At 40.2% G+C, this 23,752-nt stretch overlaps 4 protein-coding genes and 1 gene segment (V, D, J or C); all 5 read right to left on the bottom strand.

The window, feature by feature from the left end:
* Positions 1-283: 283 nt before the first annotated feature.
* On the bottom strand, positions 284-4,486 carry LOC141019666 (immunoglobulin lambda-1 light chain-like). Its single transcript, XM_073494650.1, has 4 exons — positions 4,364-4,486; positions 3,950-4,271; positions 1,583-1,620; positions 284-806 (listed from the first exon to the last, which is right to left on the bottom strand). Exons 1-4 carry the CDS (start codon positions 4,401-4,403, stop codon positions 478-480), a joined length of 729 nt encoding a protein of 242 aa, XP_073350751.1. The 5' UTR covers positions 4,404-4,486; the 3' UTR covers positions 284-477.
* A 1,098-nt stretch (positions 4,487-5,584) lies between these two features.
* On the bottom strand, positions 5,585-6,054 carry LOC141019985 (T cell receptor gamma variable 4-like). The segment is given in 2 exon segments: positions 5,585-5,922; positions 6,015-6,054. Coding segments are annotated over 2 exon segments (378 nt in total).
* Positions 6,055-6,824: 770 nt separating this feature from the next.
* Positions 6,825-8,970, bottom strand: LOC141019732 (immunoglobulin lambda-1 light chain-like). The gene is made up of 4 exons (XM_073494731.1): positions 8,890-8,970; positions 8,476-8,804; positions 8,126-8,159; positions 6,825-7,347 (listed from the first exon to the last, which is right to left on the bottom strand). Exons 1-4 carry the CDS (start codon positions 8,927-8,929, stop codon positions 7,019-7,021), a joined length of 732 nt encoding a protein of 243 aa, XP_073350832.1. The 5' UTR covers positions 8,930-8,970; the 3' UTR covers positions 6,825-7,018.
* A 4,415-nt stretch (positions 8,971-13,385) lies between these two features.
* On the bottom strand, positions 13,386-15,535 carry LOC141019703 (immunoglobulin lambda-1 light chain-like). Its single transcript, XM_073494692.1, has 4 exons — positions 15,452-15,535; positions 15,039-15,366; positions 14,688-14,722; positions 13,386-13,908 (listed from the first exon to the last, which is right to left on the bottom strand). The coding sequence occupies exons 1-4, from the start codon at positions 15,489-15,491 to the stop codon at positions 13,580-13,582; spliced, it is 732 nt and encodes a 243-aa protein (XP_073350793.1). The 5' UTR covers positions 15,492-15,535; the 3' UTR covers positions 13,386-13,579.
* A 4,395-nt stretch (positions 15,536-19,930) lies between these two features.
* Positions 19,931-23,480, bottom strand: LOC141019645 (immunoglobulin lambda-1 light chain-like). Its single transcript, XM_073494627.1, has 4 exons — positions 23,441-23,480; positions 23,025-23,350; positions 21,231-21,264; positions 19,931-20,453 (listed from the first exon to the last, which is right to left on the bottom strand). The coding sequence occupies exons 1-4, from the start codon at positions 23,478-23,480 to the stop codon at positions 20,125-20,127; spliced, it is 729 nt and encodes a 242-aa protein (XP_073350728.1). The 3' UTR covers positions 19,931-20,124.
* Between the last annotated feature and the right edge of the window lie 272 nt (positions 23,481-23,752).

Raw genomic sequence — 23,752 nt, 5'->3', positions numbered from 1 at the left:
TGAAAACTCAGTTTCATTTTTGCTCATTTTATCAGATTTTTCTAACGTCTGCAAGCAACTAAAACCAGGCAGAGTAATATTAATCTGTCTGTTGTGCTTTTATTTAAGATTACCACTTAAAACAATGTAGCTTTCTGAATTTAGATATACATATACAAGTAAGACTTAAGCAGAAATCTGTGAGATGGACGTCAGAAGAAAAATAAAATCTTGTCAAAGTTACAATACACAAGGAATATTACTGCTTTAAATGATGTTTTCAGGAAAACAAATGATTACAAACTTGTTCTTGTTGAGTTTTTTTATTGAATGAGTTTTGAAAAATGCAGCAGTTGCAAAGCTGATACAACACCTCCACCTAACTGTCACAACATTTATTACAAGCATGCAGACACATCTTTTCTAACATGTGAACCTTGTAATGAGCAAACAGCACAAACAGTAAAGAAGCAGATTTGAAATGGTCGTTGTGCTCCTCTACTGTTCTTCAGTGGGACAGTCTGACTTGTTGATGTGTTTCTCTGCAGTCTGGGAGCCCAAAGACACTTTACATGTGTAAACCTTCTCCATGTTCCAGTCTGACGTCTGGATGGCCAGATAGCTGCTGATTTGGAAAGTGTGGTCCGGTTGCTGAACAGCGGTGCTGGTAGAGATCCCACTGCTCACTGGACTCCCAGCAGCAAACCAGCTCACATCTGCAAAAGGCACAGACTGACTGGACAGACAGACCAGAGAGGCTTCGTTGGACTGGAGCTCAGCTCTGGATGGAGGGAAGACTGTCAGGACAGGAGGAGGGAGGCTGGAGCCTGAAAATACATCAAGGACATTCATCACATCACTAGAAATCAAGTCAGAGAAAAGAGAAAACTAACAAACACTCTCAGACTTAGTGTCAAAGTAATCATCAACATCATCAGCAGAGTTTATTTTTAACACTGTGAAAGACTACCAGTTTCTCCCTGACCTCAGATATATAAGGATTACTAATGAAAATTATAATTTAACCAGAGAAATTCTGTTCAACCACAGTAATTAAATATCATCTCTGATTATCAGTCATTGTGTTCAATTACAGCAGATATCACTTCAGATTTAAAGATGACTGTCTCACTAAATAATCTATATTTTCAAACAGGCACAATAAACAATGTTTACTCTGCCCTACTGACTGAAGATAAATAGAAAATATTCTCATTTTATTTTAACCTTCACAAGATAAACAATCAACCATTGTAGTAATCTGAATTCCTCAATGAATAAATGAATGATAAAATAAGACGTAATGTAAAAATATATGAACTAAAAGTTAAATATAATAATTGAGAATAATCTTCTGTTTTTAAATCTCACAACAATTAAAACAACTTATGGACAAAATCCTGTAATCAGCTGTTCAGCTGTCCATTGTCTTTTAAAGCACAGCTTGGTGCTGTTTCAAAGCTGATGTTAAAACTACAAACAATTAATCTGCACTAAAAATGTTTCACACTTTAAACAAGAATCAACAAGTACATGAAATACTTAAATATACAAGAGAAACAATCAAATCTCTCCTGTTTTATGATGAGTTTAAAGTACTTACTTGTCACAATCAGCTTGGTGCCTTGTCCGAATACCACAGTGATTCAGTTTGTACACATGGCTGTACAAAAACCTCCTGACTCTCACTAATGAGGGGAGTGGAAGTGAAACATCCTGTTGAGACCAACTTTCACTGTCCACGTCTCATTCACTTCATCAGTCTGCTTATATTCACAAACACTGCTGGACTTTATTCAAACACTCTTGTCTCTTTAAAGGACTTTATTTCATGTCCTTCAATGTTTTGTTCCAGTTTTTCTGATTTGAAGTGTTTGATTTTGTTCACAATTGATTGAAGCTGTCAGGAGTGTCTCAGTGAGGTTTTTGTCACAGTGTAAATCACTGTGATACGCTCTCCTTGGCAAAGTCGTCCCATGTTGCACAGTAATACTGAGCAGAGTCTCCGGTCTCTGTCCTCTTAATGATGAACTGATAATTTATGTTTGATGAGGCTTTAGAGTCGAATCGGTCTGAAGAGAATCCTGTTCCAAATTCGTTAGGTGAACTGTGACTATGGTAAAACCTCAGGACATACTGAGGAGCTTCACCAGGAACCTGTTTATACCAACTGACATAATAGTTTTCAGGTCTCTCAATGTTGCAGTTGAGAACAACCTGTTGTCCTGTAGAAACTGTGTGGACAGCAGGCGTCTGGGTCAGCACTTTGGCTGCATCAACATCTGTCAACATACATAGAAAAGTACATGAGTCAAAGGTTTCTGTGTGAAAATATGGGCTGTAAAAGGAGAGAGAAGAATATCTTACATGTTAGAGCAGTGATGAGAGTGCAGAGGGTCCCCAGCATGTTGTCAGTGTGTGGTGTAAACGTCCCTTACTGTCCAGCTGAGAGGTGAGCAGGGTTGGAGTGTGAGGAGAAGAGAGACTGAAGCTTATAAAGACACTGAGGAGAGGAGAAGAGGAGGAGGAGGAGTTTCATGACTCAGCACTCTTTACATTCATTCATCAACACTTTCATGTCTGTGGTTTCACATTAAATCACTTCAATCAAAAAACACAGTTTTAATGAAGCTTTGAAAAAAGTTCAACAAGGAAGATGTTTTCCCTCTCACCTGTATCTTTGTTGCGATTCTCTCACTCCAATATACTCACTGTCACTTCTGGTTTCCCGTGTTTCCAAAATCAAATAAATAAATATGACATCACCACATCTGGCCAATGATATTTTTCCAATCAGTCCTCAGATGCTGTTCTTTAAATATCGTCATATTTCTGTCTTTGTCTTTCAGCCCCACAGCTGAGCAGTCCATCACCACTTTATCCATCATGATAATCTGAGTGATTCAACTGACAGGTTTCATCTTCATCTGGTGGTTTTACTCCACCACCAGCAGCATCTAGACTACAGCACAGTCCACCTGTCTCCTATCTTCATGAGCCTCTATGTTTAAAACTCCTGTTGGTAGGATACTGACACTTTTGGATGGGTGCTGACCCGACACACAAACTCAAAGCGTCAGTATTTGATAAGCTGGGAATGAGACTCAAAAATCAACTATTTCACTAACAGAAGCATTAAAGGAGCAATTTGCAAGACATTGCCAGAATTTTCACTTAAAACATAAAATGAAATGAACTAACAGCGTGTGAGGAAACAACAGTGCTGATATAATGTCAAAGACACCTATGTACAGTGTTGCAGAGATGTCTACTGTAGTGTCGTGGCAACTGAAAATAAGTTACTTGTCTAGTGCAAATGAGAGTTGGTCAAAACACCAAGTACGACACAATATTTAGTTTGTAGAAGTTATTTTATTGCCTGCAAGCAAGAGTCACACATCATCGGCGTATAGATGATGACTGAAGAGAGGCAGTCTCTCCTCATCCTTTATAATAGTTTTAGGATTTTTTTTTTCTGTGAGTATTATCCACTCCAAGATGAGTGTTTGCCTTCCTATATAAATATTTAAAAGTGGACCAGTGTTTCTCAAACAATTTGACTTTTTCACAATGGGACCCTTAAACTGACAGAAAAAAGATTTTTGCTTTAAGATGTTTTATTACAGACAGTGTAGTAAACTCATGACCAAAATAGTCCCACATTCTGTCATTTTCATATTTATGCATAGATATCTGTTAACTGTTTGTTTCTGTAACAGCTGTGTAGCAGTTGGCTTTGGGGCCTTTCTCAGGAGGTGGAAATAAAATTAACATTGCTTCTACATCTACTGCAAGAAATTGTGAAGATTTGGGAGTTCAGAAAATTATATACGTTTCACTGTTTCTGTAGAGAAGTTACAGAGAACTGTGGTTCATGACTTTACACTTAATCCAGATGTGTCAGAGTCTCAAAAAGCAGAAGTATCAGTGAAGAGGTTTTGGTCACAGTGTAAATCACTGTGATACGAACTCATTAACAGAGCTGTCATACGTTTTACAGTAATAGACTGCTGAGTCTCCCTCCTCCACATTGTTGATGATCAAACGATAATCTGTTTGTGACTGATGAGTAGATGTGAACTTTGGAGAGGAGAAACCAGAGCCATAAGATACAGAGCTCCAGCTGTGACGAAACCTCAGTACATACTGAGTAAGTCCTCCTGGAACCTGTTTGTACCAGTGAGCAGCACTGTTAGTAACAGTCCCCAGATTACAGTCCATGGTGGCTGTCTCTCCTCTCCTCAGCGTCACAACAGGAGGCTTCTGTGTCACCACCGTCACACCACTCACACCTGGAAACAACAAGATGACATGGAGTCAAGAGAAACACACAGACTGATGAATCCAACATGAGGTCAAAGCTGCAGTAAGTCAGACTCCTTACATGTTAGAGCAGTGATGAGAGTGCAGAGGGTCCCCAGCATGTTGTCAGTGTGTGGTGTAAACGTCCCTTACTGTCCAGCTGAGAGGTGAGCAGGGTTGGAGTGTGAGGAGAAGAGAGACTGAAGCTTATAAAGACACTGAGGAGAGGAGAAGAGGAGGAGGAGGAGTTTCAACACTCGGCACTGTTAACATTCATTAACCACCTACATCATGCACAGTTTCACATTAAAGGGGCTTTATATAACAATCTGTAGCAGTTTACATGTATTAATCACGTTTCTATTGACCATATGTGAGCAGATTTTAACGTGACATGAATAATGAGATCTTTCCCGTCTCTTTCGATTGCCTTTATAAGCCTGTGGTGTTTAAGTTGTTTACTGCTGCTGGACTGTGGATTTCTTTGTTAAGGACTCGGGTCAGATTTTCCAGGACAGTCCAAAGGATGTGGCTTCCTGCAGGTTCTGGAGTGTCTCGTCTCAGTGCCTCTCTCAGCTCCACTAACGGAGACTTACTGTCATGGTCCTGTCATTTATGTCTTCTTTCATTTCTGTTTCATGTGTTTTCTGTGTTTCTGTGGTGTCTTTTGCTGTTTCCCTCCTGTTGTTTTTTTGTATTTCTCTCCAGTCTACTTTCCTCCACACCTGTCTTGCATCTGTCTCATCACCTCCTCCCCTCATTAGTGTAGTTTGTATTTAAGTCCAGTCTTCAGGTCAGTCTTTGTTTTGTTGTCTGTTGTGTTTCTCAGATCCTGCTGTTTTTACCTGCTCCTGCTGTTGATCCTAAATAAACTTCATCTATTAATATTCCTGCCTGCCCTCTCTTGGATGTGGATCTAGTGTAACAATCATCACTACGTGTATGTCTCAGAAATATCTATCACATGTTGTTTTTTTCACTCAGAACAGCTTCTGTAAAATTTCTATGACTAAAAATGATAAGTGTTAAGACACAGTAACATTTGAAGTATGTTTTATAGAATAATCTCAGATATTATGCATGAAGGTGGTGCATATTTACCCGTGCATTGTTTGTTTTTTTGTTTCCATTAATAAAGCATGAGGGCAAAGTACAATTAAATACAATTAAAGATTCATGTAGGAATTCAATAAAGTGTATGTTGTTACACAGAGTAATGGTTGATGGCTTTATGATCAGTTGACAAGTGTCAGAGACTCAAAAAGCAGAAGTATCAGTGAGGAGGTTTTTGTCACAGTGTAAATCACTGTGATACGTACTCATTAACAGAGTTGTCCCATGTTTTACAGTAATAGACTGCTGAGTCTCCCTCCTCCACATTGTTGATGATCAAACGATAATCTGTTTGTGACTGATGAGTACATGTGAACTTTGGAGAGGAGAAACCAGAGCCATAATATACAGAGCTATAGGTGTGACGAAACCTCAGTACATACTGAGGAACTCCTCCTGGAACCTGTTTGTACCAGCGAGCATCACTGCCAGTAACAGTCCCCAGGTTACAGTCCATGGTGGCTGTCTCTCCTCTCCTCAGTGTCACAACAGGAGGCTTCTGTGTCACCACCGTCACACCACTCACACCTGGAAACAACAAGATGACATGGAGTCAAGAGAAACACACAGACTGATGAATCCAACATGAGGTCAAAGCTGCAGTAAGCCAGCCTCCTTACATGTTAGAGCAGTGATGAGAGTGCAGAGGGTCCCCAGCATGTTGTCAGTGTGTGCTGAGAATGGCCTTGTAACTTGGAAAGTGAGCTTACTGCTGACAGATTAGAGGCTTTGGAGGATGAGGAGAGGAGGTGCTGGAGGAGCAATTTAATACGACACTGAAACTGAGAGTGACTGACAGGAGGAGGAGCTTTGCTTCAGCCTGCATGCATTGTCACATTTGTTGCTCTCTTATCTTCTGTGAAGGGAAAAATCTCTTCTGTCTCCGTTATTGTCAACATAGGTGACGTCTCCCCCCTGAGCCCAAAATATTACAACATCATGATTTGAAAAAGACTTCCTGCACTTTTATTGTCATACATTTGTTTCTTTGCTCACTTACTGATGAATGTGATTTAATTCACTTCCCTCTGACTTTACAGAGAGCTGACACTTGACCTCGTCATTTACATGGAGCTATAAATAAGGAGAGGAGGCCTGCAGGTGCATCCTGGGAAGGAAGAGAGAGGTGACGCTTCACTGACGGAGGATGAAAACTCAGTTTCATTTGCTCATTTTATCAGATTTTTCTAACGTCTGCAAGCAACTAAAACCAGGCAGAGTAATATTAATCTGTCTGTTGTGCTTTTATTTAAGATTACCACTTAAAAACAATGTAGCTTTCTGAATTTAGATATACATATACGAGTGAGACTTAAGCAGAAATCTGTGAGATGGACATCAGGAGAAAAATAAAATCTTGTCAAAGTTACAATACACAAGGAATATTACTGTTTTAAATGATATTTTCAGGAAAACAATTGATTACAAACTTGTTCTTGTTGAGTTTTTTTATTCAATGAGTTTTGAAAAATGCAGCAGTTGCAAAGCTGATACAACACCTCCACCTAACTGTCACAACATTTATTACAAGCATGCAGACACATCTTTTCTAACATGTGAACCTTGTAATGAGCAAACAGCACAAACAGTAAAGAAGCAGATTTGAAATGGTCATTGTGCTCCTCTACTGTTCTTCAGTGGGACAGTCTGACTTCTTGATGTGTTTCTCTGCAGTCTGGGAGCCCAAAGACACTTTACATGTGTAAACCTTCTCCATGTTCCAGTCTGACGTCTGGATGGCCAGATAGCTGCTGATTTGGAAAGTGTGGTCCGGTTGCTGAACAGCGGTGCTGGTAGAGATCCCACTGCTCACTTGACTCCCAGCAGCAAACCAGCTCACGTCTGCAAAAGGCACAGACTGACTGGACAGACAGACCAGAGAGGCTTCGTTGGACTGGAGCTCAGCTCTGGATGGAGGGAAGACTGTCAGGACAGGAGGAGGGAGGCTGGAGCCTGAAAATACATCAAGGACATTCATCACATCGCTAGAAATTAAGTCAGAGAAAAGAGAAAACTAACAAACACTTTCAGACTTAGTGTCAAAGTAATCATCAACATCATCAGCAGAGTTTATTTTTTAACATTTTCAAAGACTACCAGTTTCTCCCTGACCTCAGATATATAAGGATTACGAATGAAAAATTATAATTGAACCAGAGAAATTCTGTTCAACCACAGTAATTAAATATCATCTCTGATTATCAGTCATTGTGTTAAATTACAGCAGATATCACTTCAGATTCAAAGATGACTGTCTCCCTAAATAATCTATATTTTCAAACAGGCACAATAAACAATGTTTACTCTGCCCTAATGACTAAAGATGAATAGAAAATATTCTCATTTTATTTTCACCTTCACCAGATAAACAAACAACCATTGTAGTAATCTGAATTTCTCAATGAATAAATGAATGTTAAAATAAGACGTAATGTAAAAATATATGAACTAAAAGTTAAATATAATAATTGAGAATAATCTTCTGTTTTTAAATCTCACAACAATTAAAACAACTTATGGACAAAATCCTGTAATCAGCTGTTCAGCTGTCCATTGTCTTTTAAAGCACAGCTTGGTGCTGTTTCAAAGCTGATGTTAAAACTACAAACAATTAATCTGCACTAAAAATGTTTCACACTTTATACAAGAATCAACAAGTATGTGAAATACTTAAATATACAAGAGAAACAATCAAATCTCTCCTGTTTTATGATGAGTTAAAAGTACTTACTTGTCACAGTCAGCTTGGTGCCTTGTCCGAATACCACAGTGATTCAGTTTGTACACATGGCTGTACAAAAACCTCCTGACTCTCACTAATGAGGGGAGTGGAAGTGAAACATCCTGTTGAGAACAACTTTCACTGTCCATGTCTCATTCACTTCATCAGTCTGCTTATATTCACAAACACTGCTGGACTTTATTCAAACACTCTTGTCTCTTTAGAGGACTTTATTTCATGTCCTTCAATGTTTTGTTCCAGTTTTTCTGATTTGAAGTGTTTGATTTTGTTCACAATTGATTGAAGCTGTCAGGAGTGTCTCAGTGAGGTTTTTGTCACAGTGTAAATCACTGTGATACGCTCTCATTGGCAGAGTTGTCCCATGTGTTACAGTAATACTGAGCAGAGTCTCCTGTCTCTGCCCTCTTAATGATGAACTGATAATTTATGTCTGATGAGGCTTTAGAGTCGAATCGGTCTGAAGAGAATCCTGTTCCAAAGCTGTTAGGTGAACTGTGACTATGGTAAAACCTCAGGACATACTGAGGAGCTTCACCAGGAACCTGTTTAAACCAACTGACATAATGTCCATCATCTCTCTCAATGTTGCAGGTGAGAACAACCTGTTGTCCTGTAGAAACTGTGTGGACAGCAGGTGTCTGGGTCACCATTTTGGCTGCATCCACATCTGTCAACATACACAGAAAAGTACATGAGTCAAAGGTTTCTGTGTGAAAATATGGGCTGTAAAAGGAGTGAGAAGAATATCTTACATGTTAGAGCAGTGATGAGAGTGCAGAGGGTCCCCAGCATGTTGTCAGTGTGTGGTGTAAACGTCCCTTACTGTCCAGCTGAGAGGTGAGCAGGGTTGGAGTGTGAGGAGAAGAGAGACTGAAGCTTATAAAGACACCGAGGAGAGGAGAAGAGGAGGAGGAGGAGGAGGAGGAGGAGTTTTAACACTCAGCACTCTTTTTCATTCATTCATCAACACTTTCATGTTTGTGGTTTCACATTAAATCACTTTCATCAAAAAACAGTTTTATTGAAGGTTTGACAAAAGTTCAACAAGGAAGATGTTTTCCCTCTCACCTGTACCTTTGTTGTTATTCTCTCAGTCCATTATCTTCACTGTCACTTCTGGTTTCCCATGCTTCCAAAATCAAATGAATAAATATGACATCACCACATCTGGCCAATGATCTTTTTCCAATCAGTCCTCAGATGCTGTTCTTTAAATATCGTCGTGTTTCTGTCATTGTCTTTCAGCCCCACAGCTGAGCAGTCCATCACCACTTTATCCATCATGATAATCTGAGTGATTGAACTGACAGGTTTCATCTTCATCTGGTGGTTTTACTCCACCACCAGCAGCATCTAGACTACAGCACAGTCCACCTGTCTCCTATCTTCATGAGCCTCTATGTTTAAAACTCCTGTTGGTAGGATACTGACACTACTGGATGGCTGCTGACCCGACACACAAACTCAAAGCGTCAGTATTTGATAAGCTGGGAATGAGACTCAAAAATCAACTATTTCACTAACAGAAGCTTTAAAGGAGCAATTTGCAAGACATTGCCAGAATGTTCACTTAAAACATAAAATGAAATGAACTAACAGCGTGTGAGGAAACAACAGTGCTGATATAATGTCAAAGACACCTATGTACAGTGTTGCAGAGATGTCTACTGTAGTGTCATGGCAACTGAAAATAAGCCACTTGTCTGGTGCAGATGAGAGTTGGTCAAAACACCAAGTTCGACACAATATTTATTTTCTAGCAGTTCTTTTATTGTTTGCAAGCAAGAGTCACACATCATCGGCGTATAGACGATGACTGAAGAGAGGCAGTCTCTCCTCATCCTTTATAATAGTTGCATGATTTTTTTTTCTGTGAGTATTATCCACTCCAAGGTGAGTGTTTGCCTTCCTATATAAATATGTAAAAGTGGACCAGTGTTTCTCAACCACTTTGACTTTTTCACACAAGGACCCTTAAACTGACACAAAAAAGATTTTTGCTTTAAGATGTTTTATTACAGACAGTGTAGTAAACTCATGACCAAAATAGTCCCACATTCTGTCATTTTGTTATTTATGCATAGATATCTGTTAACTGTTGGTTTCTGTAACAGCTGTGTAGCAGTTGGCTTTGGGGCCTTTCTCAGGAGGTGGAAATAAAAGTTATATTGCTTTTACATCTACTGCAAGAAATTGTGAGAACCTGTTGAGAAGATTTGGGAGTTCAAAAAATATTATACTTTTCACTGTTTCTGTAGAGAAGTTACAGAGAGCTGTGGTTCATGACTTTACTCTTAATCCAGACCGGTCAGAGTCTCAAAAAGCAGAAGTATCAGTGAGGAGGTTTTTGTCACAGTGTAAATCACTGTGATACGTACTGATTAACAGAGGTGTCCCATGTGATACAGTAATAGACTGCTGAGTCTCCCTCCTCCACATTGTTGATGATCAAACGATAATGTGATCATGACTGATGAGTAGATGTGAACTTTGGAGAGGAGAAACCAGAGCCATAAGCTGGAGAGCTCATGCTGTGATAAAAATATAAAACAAACTGAGGAACTCCTCCTGGAACCTGTTTGTACCAAATAGCTCGGCGGTCAGTAACAGTCCCCAGGTTACAGTCCATGGTGGCTGTCTCTCCTCTCCTCAGCGTCACAACAGGAGGCTTCTGTGTCAGCACCGTCACACCACTCACACCTGGAAACAACAAGATGACATGGAGTCAAGAGAAACACACAGACTGATGAATCCAACATGAGGTCAAAGCTGCAGTAAGTCAGCCTCCTTACATGTTAGAGCAGTGATGAGAGTGCAGAGGGTCCCCAGCATGTTGTCAGTGTGTGGTGTAAACGTCCCTTACTGTCCAGCTGAGAGGTGAGCAGGGTTGGAGTGTGAGGAGAAGAGAGACTGAAGCTTATAAAGACACTGAGGAGAGGAGAAGAGGAGGAGGAGGAGTTTCAACACTCAGCACTGTTAACATTTATTAACCACCTACATCATGCACAGTTTCACATTAAAGGGGCTTCATATAACAATCTGTAGCAGTTTACATGTATTAATCACGTTTCTATTGACCATATGTGAGCGGATTTTAACGTGACATGAATAATGAGATCTTCCCCGTCTCTTTCGATTGCCTTTATAAGCCTGTGGTGTTTAAGTTGTTTACTGCTGCTGGACTGTGGATTTCTTTGTTAAGGACTCGGGTCAGATTTTCCAGGACAGTTCAAAGGATGTGGCTTCCTGCAGGTTCTGGAGTGTCTCGTCTCAGTGCCTCTCTCTGCTCCGCTAATGGAGACTTCCTGTCATGGTCCTGTCATTTATGTCTTCTTTCATTTCTGTTTCATGTGTTTTCTGTGTTTTTGTTAGGTCTTTTGCTGTTTCCCTCCTGTTTTTTGTGTTTCTCCCCAGTCTGCTTTCCTCCACACCTGCCCTGCATCTGTCTCATCACCTCCTCCCTTCATTAGTGTAGTTTGTATTTAAGTCCAGTCTTCAGTTCAGTCTTTGTCCAGTCATCTGTTGTGTTTCTCAGATCCTGCTGTTTTTACCTGGTCCTGCTGTTGATCCTAAATAAACTTCATCTATTAATATTCCTGCCTGCCCTCTCTTGCATGTGGATCCAGTGTAACAATCATCACTATCTGCATGTCTCAGAAATATCAATCACATGTTGTTTTTTTTCACTCAGAACAGCTTCTGTAAATTTTCTGTGACTAAAAATGTTAAGTGTTAAGACACAGTAACATTTAAAGTCTGTTTTATAAAATAATCTCAGATATTATGCATGAAGGTGGTGCATATTTACCCGTGCATTGTTTGTTTTTTTGTTTCCATTAATAAAGCATGAGGGCAAAGTACAATTAAATACAATTAAAGATTCATGTAGGAATTCAACAGTGTATGTTGTTACACAGAGTAATGGTTGATGGCTCTGTGATCAGTTGACAAGTGTCAGAGTCTCAAAAAGCAGAAGTATCAGTGAGGAGGTTTTTGTCACAGCGTAAATCACTGTGATACGTGCTCATTAACAGAGGTGTCCCACGTTTTACAGTAATAGACTGCTGAGTCTCCCTCCTCCACATTGTTGATGCTCAAACGATAATCTGATTGTGACTGATCAATAGATGTGAACTTTGGAGAGGAGAAACCAGAACCATAGGTTGGAGAGCTAAAGCTGTGATGAAAATATACAACAAACTGAGGAGCTCCTCCTGGAACCTGTTTGTACCAGACAGCAACTCGGTTATTAACAGTCCCCAGGTTACAGTCCATGGTGGCTGTCTCTCCTTTCCTCAGCGTCACAACAGGAGGCTTCTGTGTCACCACCGTCACACCACTCACACCTGGAAACAACAAGATGACATGGAGTCAAGAGAAACACACAGACTGATGAATCCAACATGAGGTCAAAGCTGCAGTAAGCCAGCCTCCTTACATGTTAGAGCAGTGATGAGAGTGCAGAGGGTCCCCAGCATGTTGTCAGTGTGTGCTGAGAATGGCCTTGTAACTTGGAAAGTGAGCTTACTGCTGACAGATTAGAGGCTTTGGAGGATGAGGAGAGGAGGTGCTGGAGGAGCAATTTAATACGACACTGAAACTGAGAGTGACTGACAGGAGGAGGAGCTTTGCTTCAGCCTGCATGCATTGTCACATTTGTTGCTCTCTTATCTTCTGTGAAGGGAAAAATCTCTTCTGTCTCCGTTATTGTCAACATAGGTGACGTCTCCCCCCTGAGCCCAAAATATTACAACATCATGATTTGAAAAAGACTTCCTGCACTTTTATTGTCATACATTTGTTTCTTTGCTCACTTACTGATGAATGTGATTTAATTCACTTCCCTCTGACTTTACAGAGAGCTGACACTTGACCTCGTCATTTACATGGAGCTATAAATAAGGAGAGGAGGCCTGCAGGTGCATCCTGGGAAGGAAGAGAGAGGTGACGCTTCACTGACGGAGGATGAAAACTCAGTTTCATTTGCTCATTTTATCAGATTTTTCTAACGTCTGCAAGCAACTAAAACCAGGCAGAGTAATATTAATCTGTCTGTTGTGCTTTTATTTAAGATTACCACTTAAAAACAATGTAGCTTTCTGAATTTAGATATACATATACGAGTGAGACTTAAGCAGAAATCTGTGAGATGGACATCAGGAGAAAAATAAAATCTTGTCAAAGTTACAATACACAAGGAATATTACTGTTTTAAATGATATTTTCAGGAAAACAATTGATTACAAACTTGTTCTTGTTGAGTTTTTTTATTGAATGAGTTTTGAAAAATGCAGCAGTTGCAAAGCTGATACAACACCTCCACCTAACTGTCACAACATTTATTACAAGCATGCAGACACATCTTTTCTAACATGTGAACCTTGTAATGAGCAAACAGCACAAACAGTAAAGATGCAGATTTGAAATGGTCATTGTGCTCCTCTACTGTTCTTCAGTGGGACAGTCTGACTTCTTGATGTGTTTCTCTGCAGTCTGGGAGCCCAAAGACACTTTACATGTGTAAACCTTCTCCATGTTCCAGTCTGACGTCTGGATGGCCAGATAGCTGCTGATTTGGAAAGTGTGGTCCGGTTGCTGAACAGCGGTGCTGGTAGAGATCCCACTGCTCACTGGACTCCCAGCAGCAAACCAGCTCACGTCTGCAAAAGGCACAGACTGACTGGACAGACAGACCAGAGAGGCTTCGTTGGACTGGAGCTCAGCTCTGGATGGAGGGAAGACTGTCAGGACAGGAGGAGGGAGGCTGGAGCCTGAAAATACATCAAGGACATTCATCACATCGCTAGAAATTAAGTCAGAGAAAAGAGAAAACTAACAAACACTTTCAGACTTAGTGTCAAAGTAATCATCAACATCATGAGCAGAGTTTTTTTTTTTTTACATTTTGAAAGACTACCAGTTTCTCCCTGACCTCAGATATATAAGGATTACTAATGAAAATTATAATTTAACCAGAGAAATTCTGTTCAACCACAGTAATTAAATATCATCTCTGATTATCAGTCATCGTGTTAAATTACAGCAGACGTCACTTCAGATTCAAAGATGACTGTCTCACTAAATAATCTATATTTTCAAACAGGCACAATAAACAATGTTTACTCTGCCCTACTGACTGAAGATAAATAGAAAATATTCTCATTTTATTTTAACCTTCACAAGATAAACAATCAACCGTTGTAGCAATCTGAATTTGTCAATGAATAAATGAATGTTAAAATAAGACGTAATGTAAAAATATATGAACTAAAAGTTAAATATAATAATTGAGAATAATCTTCTGTTTTTAAATCTCACAACAATTAAAATAACTTATGGACAAAATCCTGTAATCAGCTGTTCAGCTGTCCATTGTCTTTTAAAGCACAGCTTGGTGCTGTTTCAAAGCTGATGTTAAAACTACAAACAATTAATCTGCACTAAAAATGTTTCACACTTTAAACAAGAATTAACGAGTACATGAAATACTTAAATATACAAGAGAAACAATCAAATCTCTCCTGTTTTATGATGAGTTAAAAGTACTTACTTGTCACAATCAGCTTGGTGCCTTGTCCGAATACCACAGTGATTCAGTTTGTACACATGGCTGTACAAAAACCTCCTGACTCTCACTAATGAGGGGAGTGGAAGTGAAACATCCTGTTGAGACCAACTTTCACTGTCCACGTCTCATTCACTTCATCAGTCTGCTTATATTCACAAACACTGCTGGACTTTATTCAAACACTCTTGTCTCTTTAGAGGACTTTATTTCATGTCCTTCAATGTTTTGTTCCAGTTTTTCTCATTTGAAGTGTTTGATTTTGTTCACAATTGATAGAAGCTGTCAGGAGTGTCTCAGTGAGGTTTTTGTCACAGTGTAAATCACTGTGATACTCTCTCCTTGGCAGAGTCGTCCCATGTCTCACAGTAATACTGAGCAGAGTCTCCTGTCTCTGTCCTCTTAATGATGAACTGATAATTTATGTCTGATGAGGCTTTAGAGTCGAATCGGTCTGAGGAGAATCCTGTTCCAAATTCGTCAGGTGAACTGTGACTATGGTAAAACCTCAGGACAAACTGAGGAGCTTCACCAGGAATCTGTTTATACCAACTGACAAAATAGCTTTCAGGTCTCTCAATGTTGCAGCTGAGAACAACCTGTTGTCCTGTAGAAACTGTGTGGACAGCAGGCGTCTGGGTCACCATTTTGGCTGCATCAACATCTGTCAACATACACAGAAAAATACATAAGTGAAAGGTTTCTGTGTGGAAATATGGGCTGTAAAAGGAGTGAGAAGAATATCTTACATGTTAGAGCAGTGATGAGAGTGCAGAGGGTCCCCAGCATGTTGTCAGTGTGTGGTGTAAACGTCCCTTACTGTCCAGCTGAGAGGTGAGCAGGGTTGGAGTGTGAGGAGAAGAGAGACTGAAGCTTATAAAGATACTGAGGAGAGGAGAAGAGGAGGAGGAGGAAGAGGAGGAGGAGGAGTTTCAACACTCAGCAATGTTAACATTTTCATTGGTCATATTATGACTACACATGTATTGCATTAATTTTCTGTGTTATGATAATTATATTTTATTTCTATATCTATGTAGTTTGTGTGGAAATGAAGATCAGCGAATGAGAACCTGTTGCTAACTCGCACCTTTGATGATGAGGTGCAACAGACATGAACATTTACTGAAACAAACATTAGTAACAACAGTCTGTAGATCAGGACTTTTTTAAGTAGCTCATATTTGCACACATGTGCATGATGGGTTTCTTTCTTTTTAAAATTATGTTTGCATAGCTTACAAAACTCTCTGTCCTTTGCGAGACACAGGAGGAGCCTTGACTAGAGTCCCCCCACAATGCCTTAAACCTCCACACACTGCAAGTTACTCCGCAAGACAAACCTGAACATCCATCAAGTATCCAACTGCTCACAAGAAGAGAGTGTGACCTCAGTTTGACAAGAACCTGGACAGTATTCATAAATCAGATCAGAAGATACAGTTAATGTCAGTTTTCAGATCAGACAGGAAACGAGACTCTGCCAGTTAATAAAGGGGCTGCAAGAGAGCGAGGGAGGAGGAAAAGTCCACCTGAGCAAATCTCTAAAACAATGTGAGGAAGAAGCTCAAGCAGGTTCACACAGAAGGAGGAGCATAAAGAGAGCAAGGAAACAAGTGACAGTCATCATTCATCACATCCCTCTGAGGTCACTGAGAACACATGGCCACCTGGAACGCTTCAAAGAGGAGATTAACCAGTACCTCTACAACACCCACAGTGATGGAGAGAGGGAACACAACTTTGGACCCTGCAAGGCTTTGATATTACCACCAGAACCCAACATTGAGTTCAACACCAGGAGTGCAGGGCTGCAGCCACAAGCTCGGTATCAGGCCCTGATGGAGTACATTAGAAAGTCTAAAGAGGGGTGTGAGGCTCTTGCAATGACTGTGGTGAATCCTCAGGGTGATCTGGAGGAGTTGGAAGGCAGCCCAGTGCTGATGATTTGCAAAATCGTGTCAGTATTTCAGAGGGGAACACAAGAGTAAGAGTCAGGACTGCATTTGGCCCCTGTTTATACCCCATCAATCAAACCATCCCTATCAATCAGAGAACCAAACCCTAATCCTTTCTATCATATACACTACAGGCATTCAAAATATATATACAGGAAAATGTTGCGGTCACTGTGAATGAAAATACTGTTTTCAGTTTTATAGGTAAGACAAACTACTTCCTGTAATGGTGATTGGGAATAAAGTCTGAGCATCACTGTACAAGCAGTAGAACAAACAGTACTCATTTAGGCTACAGCACATAGTTACAGAGAGCTTTAGATGATCTTCAGTTTCAGGCAATAGTCTGACTCAAAAAGGGGAAGTACTGAGTGAGGAGGTTTTTGTCACAGTGTAAATCACTGTGATATTTCTGCTTTAACAGAATCGTCCCATGTGTGACAGTAATAGACTGCTGAGTCTCCCTCCTCCACATTGTTGATGATCAAACGATAATCTGATGTTGACTGATGAGTAGATGTGAACTTTGGAGAGGAGAAACCAGAGCCATAAAATACAGAGCTCCAGCCATGATAAAACCTCAGTACATACTGAGGAACTCCTCCTGGAACCTGTTTGTACCAGACAGCTTTGTCAGTAACAGTCCCCAGGTTACAGTCCATGGTGGCTGTCTCTCCTTTGGTCACTGTCACAAGAGGCTTCTGTGTCACCACTGTCACACCACTCACACCTGGAAACAACAAGATGACATGGAGTCAAGAGAAACACAGACCGATGAATCCAACATGAGGTCAAAGCTGCAGTAAGTCAGCCTCCTTACATGTTAGAGCAGTGATGAGAGTGCAGAGGGTCCCCAGCATGTTGTCAGTGTGTGGTGTAAACGTCCCTTACTGTCCAGCTGAGAGGTGAGCAGGGTTGGAGTGTGAGGAGAAGAGAGACTGAAGCTTATAAAGACACTGAGGAGAGGAGAAGAGGAGGAGGAGGAGTTTCAACACTCAGCACTGTTAACATTTATTAACCACCTACATCATGCACAGTTTCACATTAAAGGGGCTTCATATAACAATCTGTAGCAGTTTACATGTATTAATCACGTTTCTATTGACCATATGTGAGCGGATTTTAACGTGACATGAATAATGAGATCTTCCCCGTCTCTTTCGATTGCCTTTATAAGCCTGTGGTGTTTAAGTTGTTTACTGCTGCTGGACTGTGGATTTCTTTGTTAAGGACTCGGGTCAGATTTTCCAGGACAGTCCAAAGGATGTGGCTTCCTTCAGGTTCTGGAGTGTCTCGTCTCAGTGCCTCTCTCTGCTCCGCTAACGGAGACTTACTGTCATGGTCCTGTCATTTATGTCTTCTTTCATTTCTGTTTCATGTGTTTTCTGTGTTTTTGTTGGGTCTTTTGCTGTTTCCCTCCTGTTTTTTGTGTTTCTTCCCAGTCTGCTTTCCTCCACACCGGCCCTGCATCTGTCTCATCACCTCCTCCCTTCATTAGTGTAGTTTGTATTTAAGTCCAGTCTTGAGTTCAGTCTTTGTCCAGTCATCTGTTGTGTTTCTCAGATCCTGCTGTTTTTACCTGGTCCTGCTGTTGATCCTAAATAAACTCCATCTATTAATATTCCTGCCTGCCCTCTCTTGGATGTGGATCCAGTGTAACAATCATCACTATCTGTATGTCTCAGAAATATCTATCACATGTTGTTTTTTTCACTCAGAACAGCTTCTGAAAAATTTCTGTGACTAAAAATGTTAAGTGTTAAGACACAGTAACATTTAAAGTCTGTTTTATAGAATAATCTCAGATATGATGCATGAAGGTGGTGCATATTTACTCGTGCATTGCTTTTTTTTGTTTCCTTTTAATAAAGCATGAGGGCAAAGTACAATTAAATACAATTAAAGATTCATGTAGGAATTCAACAAAGTGTATGTTGTTACACAGAGTAATGGTTGATGGCTCTGTGATCAGTTGACAATTGTCAGAGTCTCAAAAAGCAGAAGTATCAGTGAGGAGGTTTTTGTCACAGTGTAAATCACTGTGATACGTACTCATTAACAGAGTTGTCCCACGTTTTACAGTAATAGACTGCTGAGTCTCCCTCCTCCACATTGTTGATGATCAAACGATAATCTGTTTGTGACTGATGAGTACATGTGAACTTTGGAGAAGAGAAACCAGAGCCATAGGTTGGAGAGCTATAGCTGTGATGAAAATATAAAACAAACTGAGGAACTCCTCCTGGAACCTGTTTGTACCAGCGAGCATCACTGCCAGTAACAGTCCCCAGGTTACAGTCCATGGTGGCTGTCTCTCCTCTCCTCAGTGTCACAACAGGAGGCTTCTGTGTCAGCACCGTCACACCACTCACACCTGGAAACAACAAGATGACATGGAGTCAAGAGAAACACAGACTGATGAATCCAACCTGAGGTCAAAGCTGCAGTAAGTCAGCCTCCTTACATGTTAGAGCAGTGATGAGAGTGCAGAGGGTCCCCAGCATGTTGTCACTGTGTGCTGAGAATGGCCTTGTAACTTGGAAAGTGAGCTTACTGCTGACAGATTAGAGGCTTTGGAGGATGAGGAGAGGAGGTGCTGGAGGAGCAATTTAATACGACACTGAAACTGAGAGTGACTGACAGGAGGAGGAGCTCTGCTTCAGTCTGCATGCTTTGTCACATTTGTTGCTCTCTTATCTTCTGTGAAGGGAAAAATCTCTTCTGTCTCCGTTATTGTCAACGTAGGTGACGTCTCCCCCCTGAACCCAAAATATTACAACATCATGATCTGAAAAAGACTTCCTGCACTTTTATTGTTGTACATTTGTTTCTTTGCTCACTTGCTGATGAATGTGATTTAATTCAGTTCCCTCTGACTTTACAGAGAACTGACACTTGACCTCTTCATTTACATGGAGCTATAAATAAGGAGAGGAGGCCTGCAGGTGCATCCTGGGAAGGAGCAGAGAGGTGACGCTTCACTGATGGAGGATGAAAACTCGGTTTCATTTGCTCATTTTATCTGATTTTTCTAACGTCTGCAAGCAACTAAAACCAGAGTAATATTAATCTGTCTGTTGTGCTTTTATTTAAGATTACCACTTAAAAACAATGTAGCTTTCTGAATTTAGATATACATATACAAGTAAGACTTAAGCAGAAATCTGTGAGATGGACGTCAGGAGAAAAATAAAATCTTGTCAAAGTTACAATACACAAGGAATATTACTGTTTTAAATGATATTTTCAGGAAAACAAATGATTACAAACTTGTTCTTGTTGAGTTTTTTTATTGAATGAGTTTTGAAAAATGCAGCAGTTGCAAAGCTGATACAACACCTCCACCTAACTGTCACAACATTTATTACAAGCATGCAGACACATCTTTTCTAACATGTGAACCTTGTAATGAGCAAACAGCACAAACAGTAAAGAAGCAGATTTGAAATGGTCGTTGTGCTCCTCTACTGTTCTTCAGTGGGACAGTCTGACTTCTTGATGTGTTTCTCTGCAGTCTGGGAGCCCAAAGACACTTTACATGTGTAGACCTTCTCCATGTTCCAGTCTGACGTCTGGATGGCCAGATAGCTGCTGATTTGGAAAGTGTGGTCCGGTTGCTGAACAGCGGTGCTGGTAGAGATCCCACTGCTCACTTGACTCCCAGCAGCAAGCCAGCTCACATCTGCAAAAGGCACAGACTGACTGGACAGACAGACCAGAGAGGCTTCGTTGGACTGGAGCTCAGCTCTGGATGGAGGGAAGACTGTCAGGACAGGAGGAGGGAGGCTGGAGCCTGAAAATACATCAAGGACATTCATCACATCACTAGAAATTAAGTCAGAGAAAAGAGAAAACTAACAAACACTTTCAGACTTAGTGTCAAAATAATCATCAACATCATGAGCAGGGTTTATTTTTAACACTGTGAAAGACTACAAGTTTCTCCCTGACCTCAGATATATAAGGATTACTAATGAAAAGTTATAATTTAAATACAGAAGTTCTGTTCAACCACAGTAATTAAATATCATCTCTGATTATCAGTCATTGTGTTAAATTACAGCAGATATCACTTCAGATTCAAAGATTACTGTCTCACTAAAAAATCTATATTTTCAAACAGGCACAATAAACAATGTTTACTCTGCCCTACTGACTGAAAATAAATAGAAAATATTCTCATTTTATTTTCACCTTCACCAGATAAACAATCAACCATTGTAGTAATCTGAATTTCTCAATGAATAAATGAATGTTAAAATAAGACGTAATGTAAAAATATATGAACTAAAAGTTAAATATAATAATTGAGAATAATCTTCTGTTTTTAAATCTCACAACAATTAAAACAACTTATGGACAAAGTCTTGTAACCAGCTGTTCAGCTGTCCATTGTCTTTTAAAGCACAGCTTGGTGCTGTTTCAAAGCTGATGTTGAAACTACAAACAATTAATCTGCACTAAAAATGTTTCACACTTTATACAAGAATCAACAAGTACATGAAATACTTAAATATACAAGAGAAACAATCAAATCTCTCCTGTTTTATGATGAGTTAAAATTACTTACTTGTCACAATCAGCTTGGTGCCTTGTCCGAATACCACAGTGATTCAGTTTGTACACATGGCTGTACAAAAACCTCCTGACTCTCACTAATGAGGGGAGTGGAAGTGAAACATCCTGTTGAGACCAACTTTCACTGTCCACGTCTCATTCACTTCATCAGTCTGCTTATATTCACAAACACTGCTGGACTTTATTCAAACACTCTTGTCTCTTTAGAGGACTCTATTTCATGTCCTTCAATGTTTTGTTCCAGTTTTTCTCATTTGAAGTGTTTGATTTTGTTCACAATTAATAGAAGCTGTCATGAGTGTCTCAGTGAGGTTTTTGTCACAGTGTAAATCACTGTGATACCCACTCATTGGCAGAGCTGTCCCATGTTGCACAGTAATACTGAGCAGAGTCTCCTGTCTCTGTCCTCTTAATGATTAACTGGTAATTTATGTCTGATGAGCGTTTAAAGTCAAATTGGTCTGAGGAGAATCCTGTACCAAATTCTTTAGGTGACCTGTAACCCCTCAGAACATACTGAGGAGCTTCACCAGGAACCTGTTTATACCAACTGACATCTTGATATTCATGTGTCCCAATGTTGCAGCCGAGAACAACCTGTTGTCCTGTAGAAACTGTGTGGACAGCAGGCGTCTGGGTCACCACTTTGGCTGCATCAACATCTGTCAACATACACAGAAAAATGCATGAGTCAAAGGTTTCTGTGTGAAAATATGGGCTGTAAAAGGAGAGAGAAGAATATCTTACATGTTAGAGCAGTGATGAGAGTGCAGAGGGTCCCCAGCATGTTGTCAGTGTGTGGTGTAAACGTCCCTTACTGTCCAGCTGAGGGGTGAGCAGGGTTGGAGTGTGAGGAGAAGAGAGACTGAAGCTTATAAAGACACTGAGGAGAGGAAAGAGGAGGAGGAGGAGTTTCAACACTCAGCACTGTTAACATTTATTAACCACCTACATCATGCACAGTTTCACATTAAAGGGGCTTTATATAACAATCTGTAGCAGTTTACATGTATTAATCACTTTTCTATTGACCATATGTGAGCAGATTTTAACGTGACATGATTAATGAGATATTCCCCGTCTCTTTCGATTTTATAAGCCTGTGGTCTTTAAGTTGTTTGCTGCTGCTGGACTGTGGATTTCTTTGGATAGCTTTCCCATCTCCTTGTGTTTTTCCACTCATTACTCTCACCTGTGTTTTTCCGCCTCTCTCCACCTGCACCTCCTCCCCTCATTAATTTAGTTTGTATTTAAATCCAGTCTTCAGTTCAGTCTTTGTCTAGTCATCTGTTGTGTTTCTCTGATCCTGCTGTTTTTACCTGCTCCTGCTGTTGATCCTAAATAAACTTTATCTATTAATATTCCTGCCTGCCCTCTCTTGCATGTGGATCCAGTGTAACAATCATCACTACCTGTATGTCTCAGAAATATCTATCACATGTTGTTTTTTTCACTCAGAACAGCTTCTGAAAAATTTCTGTGACTAAAAATGTTAAGTGTTAAGACACAGTAACATTTAAAGTCTGTGTTATAGAATAATCTCAGATATTATGCATGAAGGTGGTGCATATTTACTCGTGCATTGCTTTTTTTGTTTCCATTAATAAAGCATGAGGGCAAAGTACAATTAAATACAATTAAAGATTCATGTAGGAATTCAACAAAGTGTATGTTGTTACACAGAGTAATGGTTGATGGCTCTATGATCAGTTCACAAGTGTCAGAGTCTCAAAAAGCAGAAGTATCAGTGAGGAAGTTTTTGTCACAGTGTAAATCACTGTGATATGTACTCCTTAACAGAGGTGTCCCACGTTTTACAGTAATAGACTGCTGAGTCTCCTTCCTCCACATTGTTGATGATCAAACGATAATCTGTTTGTGACTGATGAGTACATGTGAACTTTGGAGAGGAGAAACCAGAGCCATAAGATACAGAGCTCCAGCTATGACGAAACCTCAGTACATGCTGAGGAACTCCTCCTGGAACCTGTTTGTACCAGAAGGCAGCATCACCAGTAACAGTCCCCAGGTTACAGTCCATGGTGGCTGTCTCTCCTCTCCTCAGCGTCACAACAGGAGGTTTCTGTGATAGCACCGTCACACCATTCACACCTGGAAACAACAAGATGACATAGAGTCAAGAGAAACACAAACTGATGAATCCAACATGAGGTCAAAGCTGCAGTAAGTCAGCCTCCTTACATGTTAGAGCAGTGATGAGAGTGCAGAGGGTCCCCAGCATGTTGTCAGTGTGTGGTGTAAACGCCCCTTACTGTCCAGCTGAGAGGTGAGCAGGGTTGGAGTGTGAGGAGAAGAGAGACTGAAGCTTATAAAGACACTGAGGAGAGGAGAAGAGGAGGAGGAGGAGTTTCAGCACTCAGCACTCTTTAAACTCATAAACTACATCATGTATATCAGTTTTCCCATATGTTTTGATCATTTTGGAGAAAAGATTTCCATAACTCCTCTGTTCACAAATACATCTTAATATTGCTTTTGGATGTTTGCTATTTA

Source organism: Pagrus major, chromosome 23, assembly GCF_040436345.1.
Source record: "Pagrus major chromosome 23, Pma_NU_1.0".
Taxonomy (NCBI): Eukaryota; Metazoa; Chordata; class Actinopteri; order Spariformes; family Sparidae; genus Pagrus; species Pagrus major.
Note: the sequence above shows the minus strand (reverse complement) of the source record. Positions and strands in the feature narration are given on the sequence as shown.

Excerpts from the sequence above, each read along its gene's own strand:
- LOC141019666 (XM_073494650.1), bottom strand. The coding sequence starts at position 4,403 with ATGCTGGGGACCCTCTGCACTCTCATCACTGCTCTAACAT. Across the intron at positions 4,272-4,363 it reads TCTCATCACTGCTCTAACAT|GTGTGAGTGGTGTGACGGTG; the intron begins GTAAGGAGTCTG and ends TGTTGTTTCCAG. Across the intron at positions 1,621-3,949 it reads TATGACAGCTCTGTTAATGA|TGTGGTATTCGGACAAGGCA; the intron begins GTTCGTATCACA and ends AAACTGAATCAC.
- LOC141019732 (XM_073494731.1), bottom strand. The coding sequence starts at position 8,929 with ATGCTGGGGACCCTCTGCACTCTCATCACTGCTCTAACAT. Across the intron at positions 8,805-8,889 it reads TCTCATCACTGCTCTAACAT|ATGTGGATGCAGCCAAAATG; the intron begins GTAAGATATTCT and ends GTATGTTGACAG. Across the intron at positions 8,160-8,475 it reads ACAACTCTGCCAATGAGAGC|GTATTCGGACAAGGCACCAA; the intron begins GTATCACAGTGA and ends TGAATCACTGTG.
- LOC141019703 (XM_073494692.1), bottom strand. The coding sequence starts at position 15,491 with ATGCTGGGGACCCTCTGCACTCTCATCACTGCTCTAACAT. Across the intron at positions 15,367-15,451 it reads TCTCATCACTGCTCTAACAT|ATGTTGATGCAGCCAAAATG; the intron begins GTAAGATATTCT and ends GTATGTTGACAG. Across the intron at positions 13,909-14,687 it reads CACCAAGCTGATTGTGACAA|GCTCCAGCCTCCCTCCTCCT; the intron begins GTAAGTACTTTT and ends ATGTATTTTCAG.
- LOC141019645 (XM_073494627.1), bottom strand. The coding sequence starts at position 23,480 with ATGCTGGGGACCCTCTGCACTCTCATCACTGCTCTAACAT. Across the intron at positions 23,351-23,440 it reads TCTCATCACTGCTCTAACAT|GTGTGAATGGTGTGACGGTG; the intron begins GTAAGGAGGCTG and ends TGTTGTTTCCAG. Across the intron at positions 21,265-23,024 it reads ACACCTCTGTTAAGGAGTAC|GTATTCGGACAAGGCACCAA; the intron begins ATATCACAGTGA and ends TGAATCACTGTG.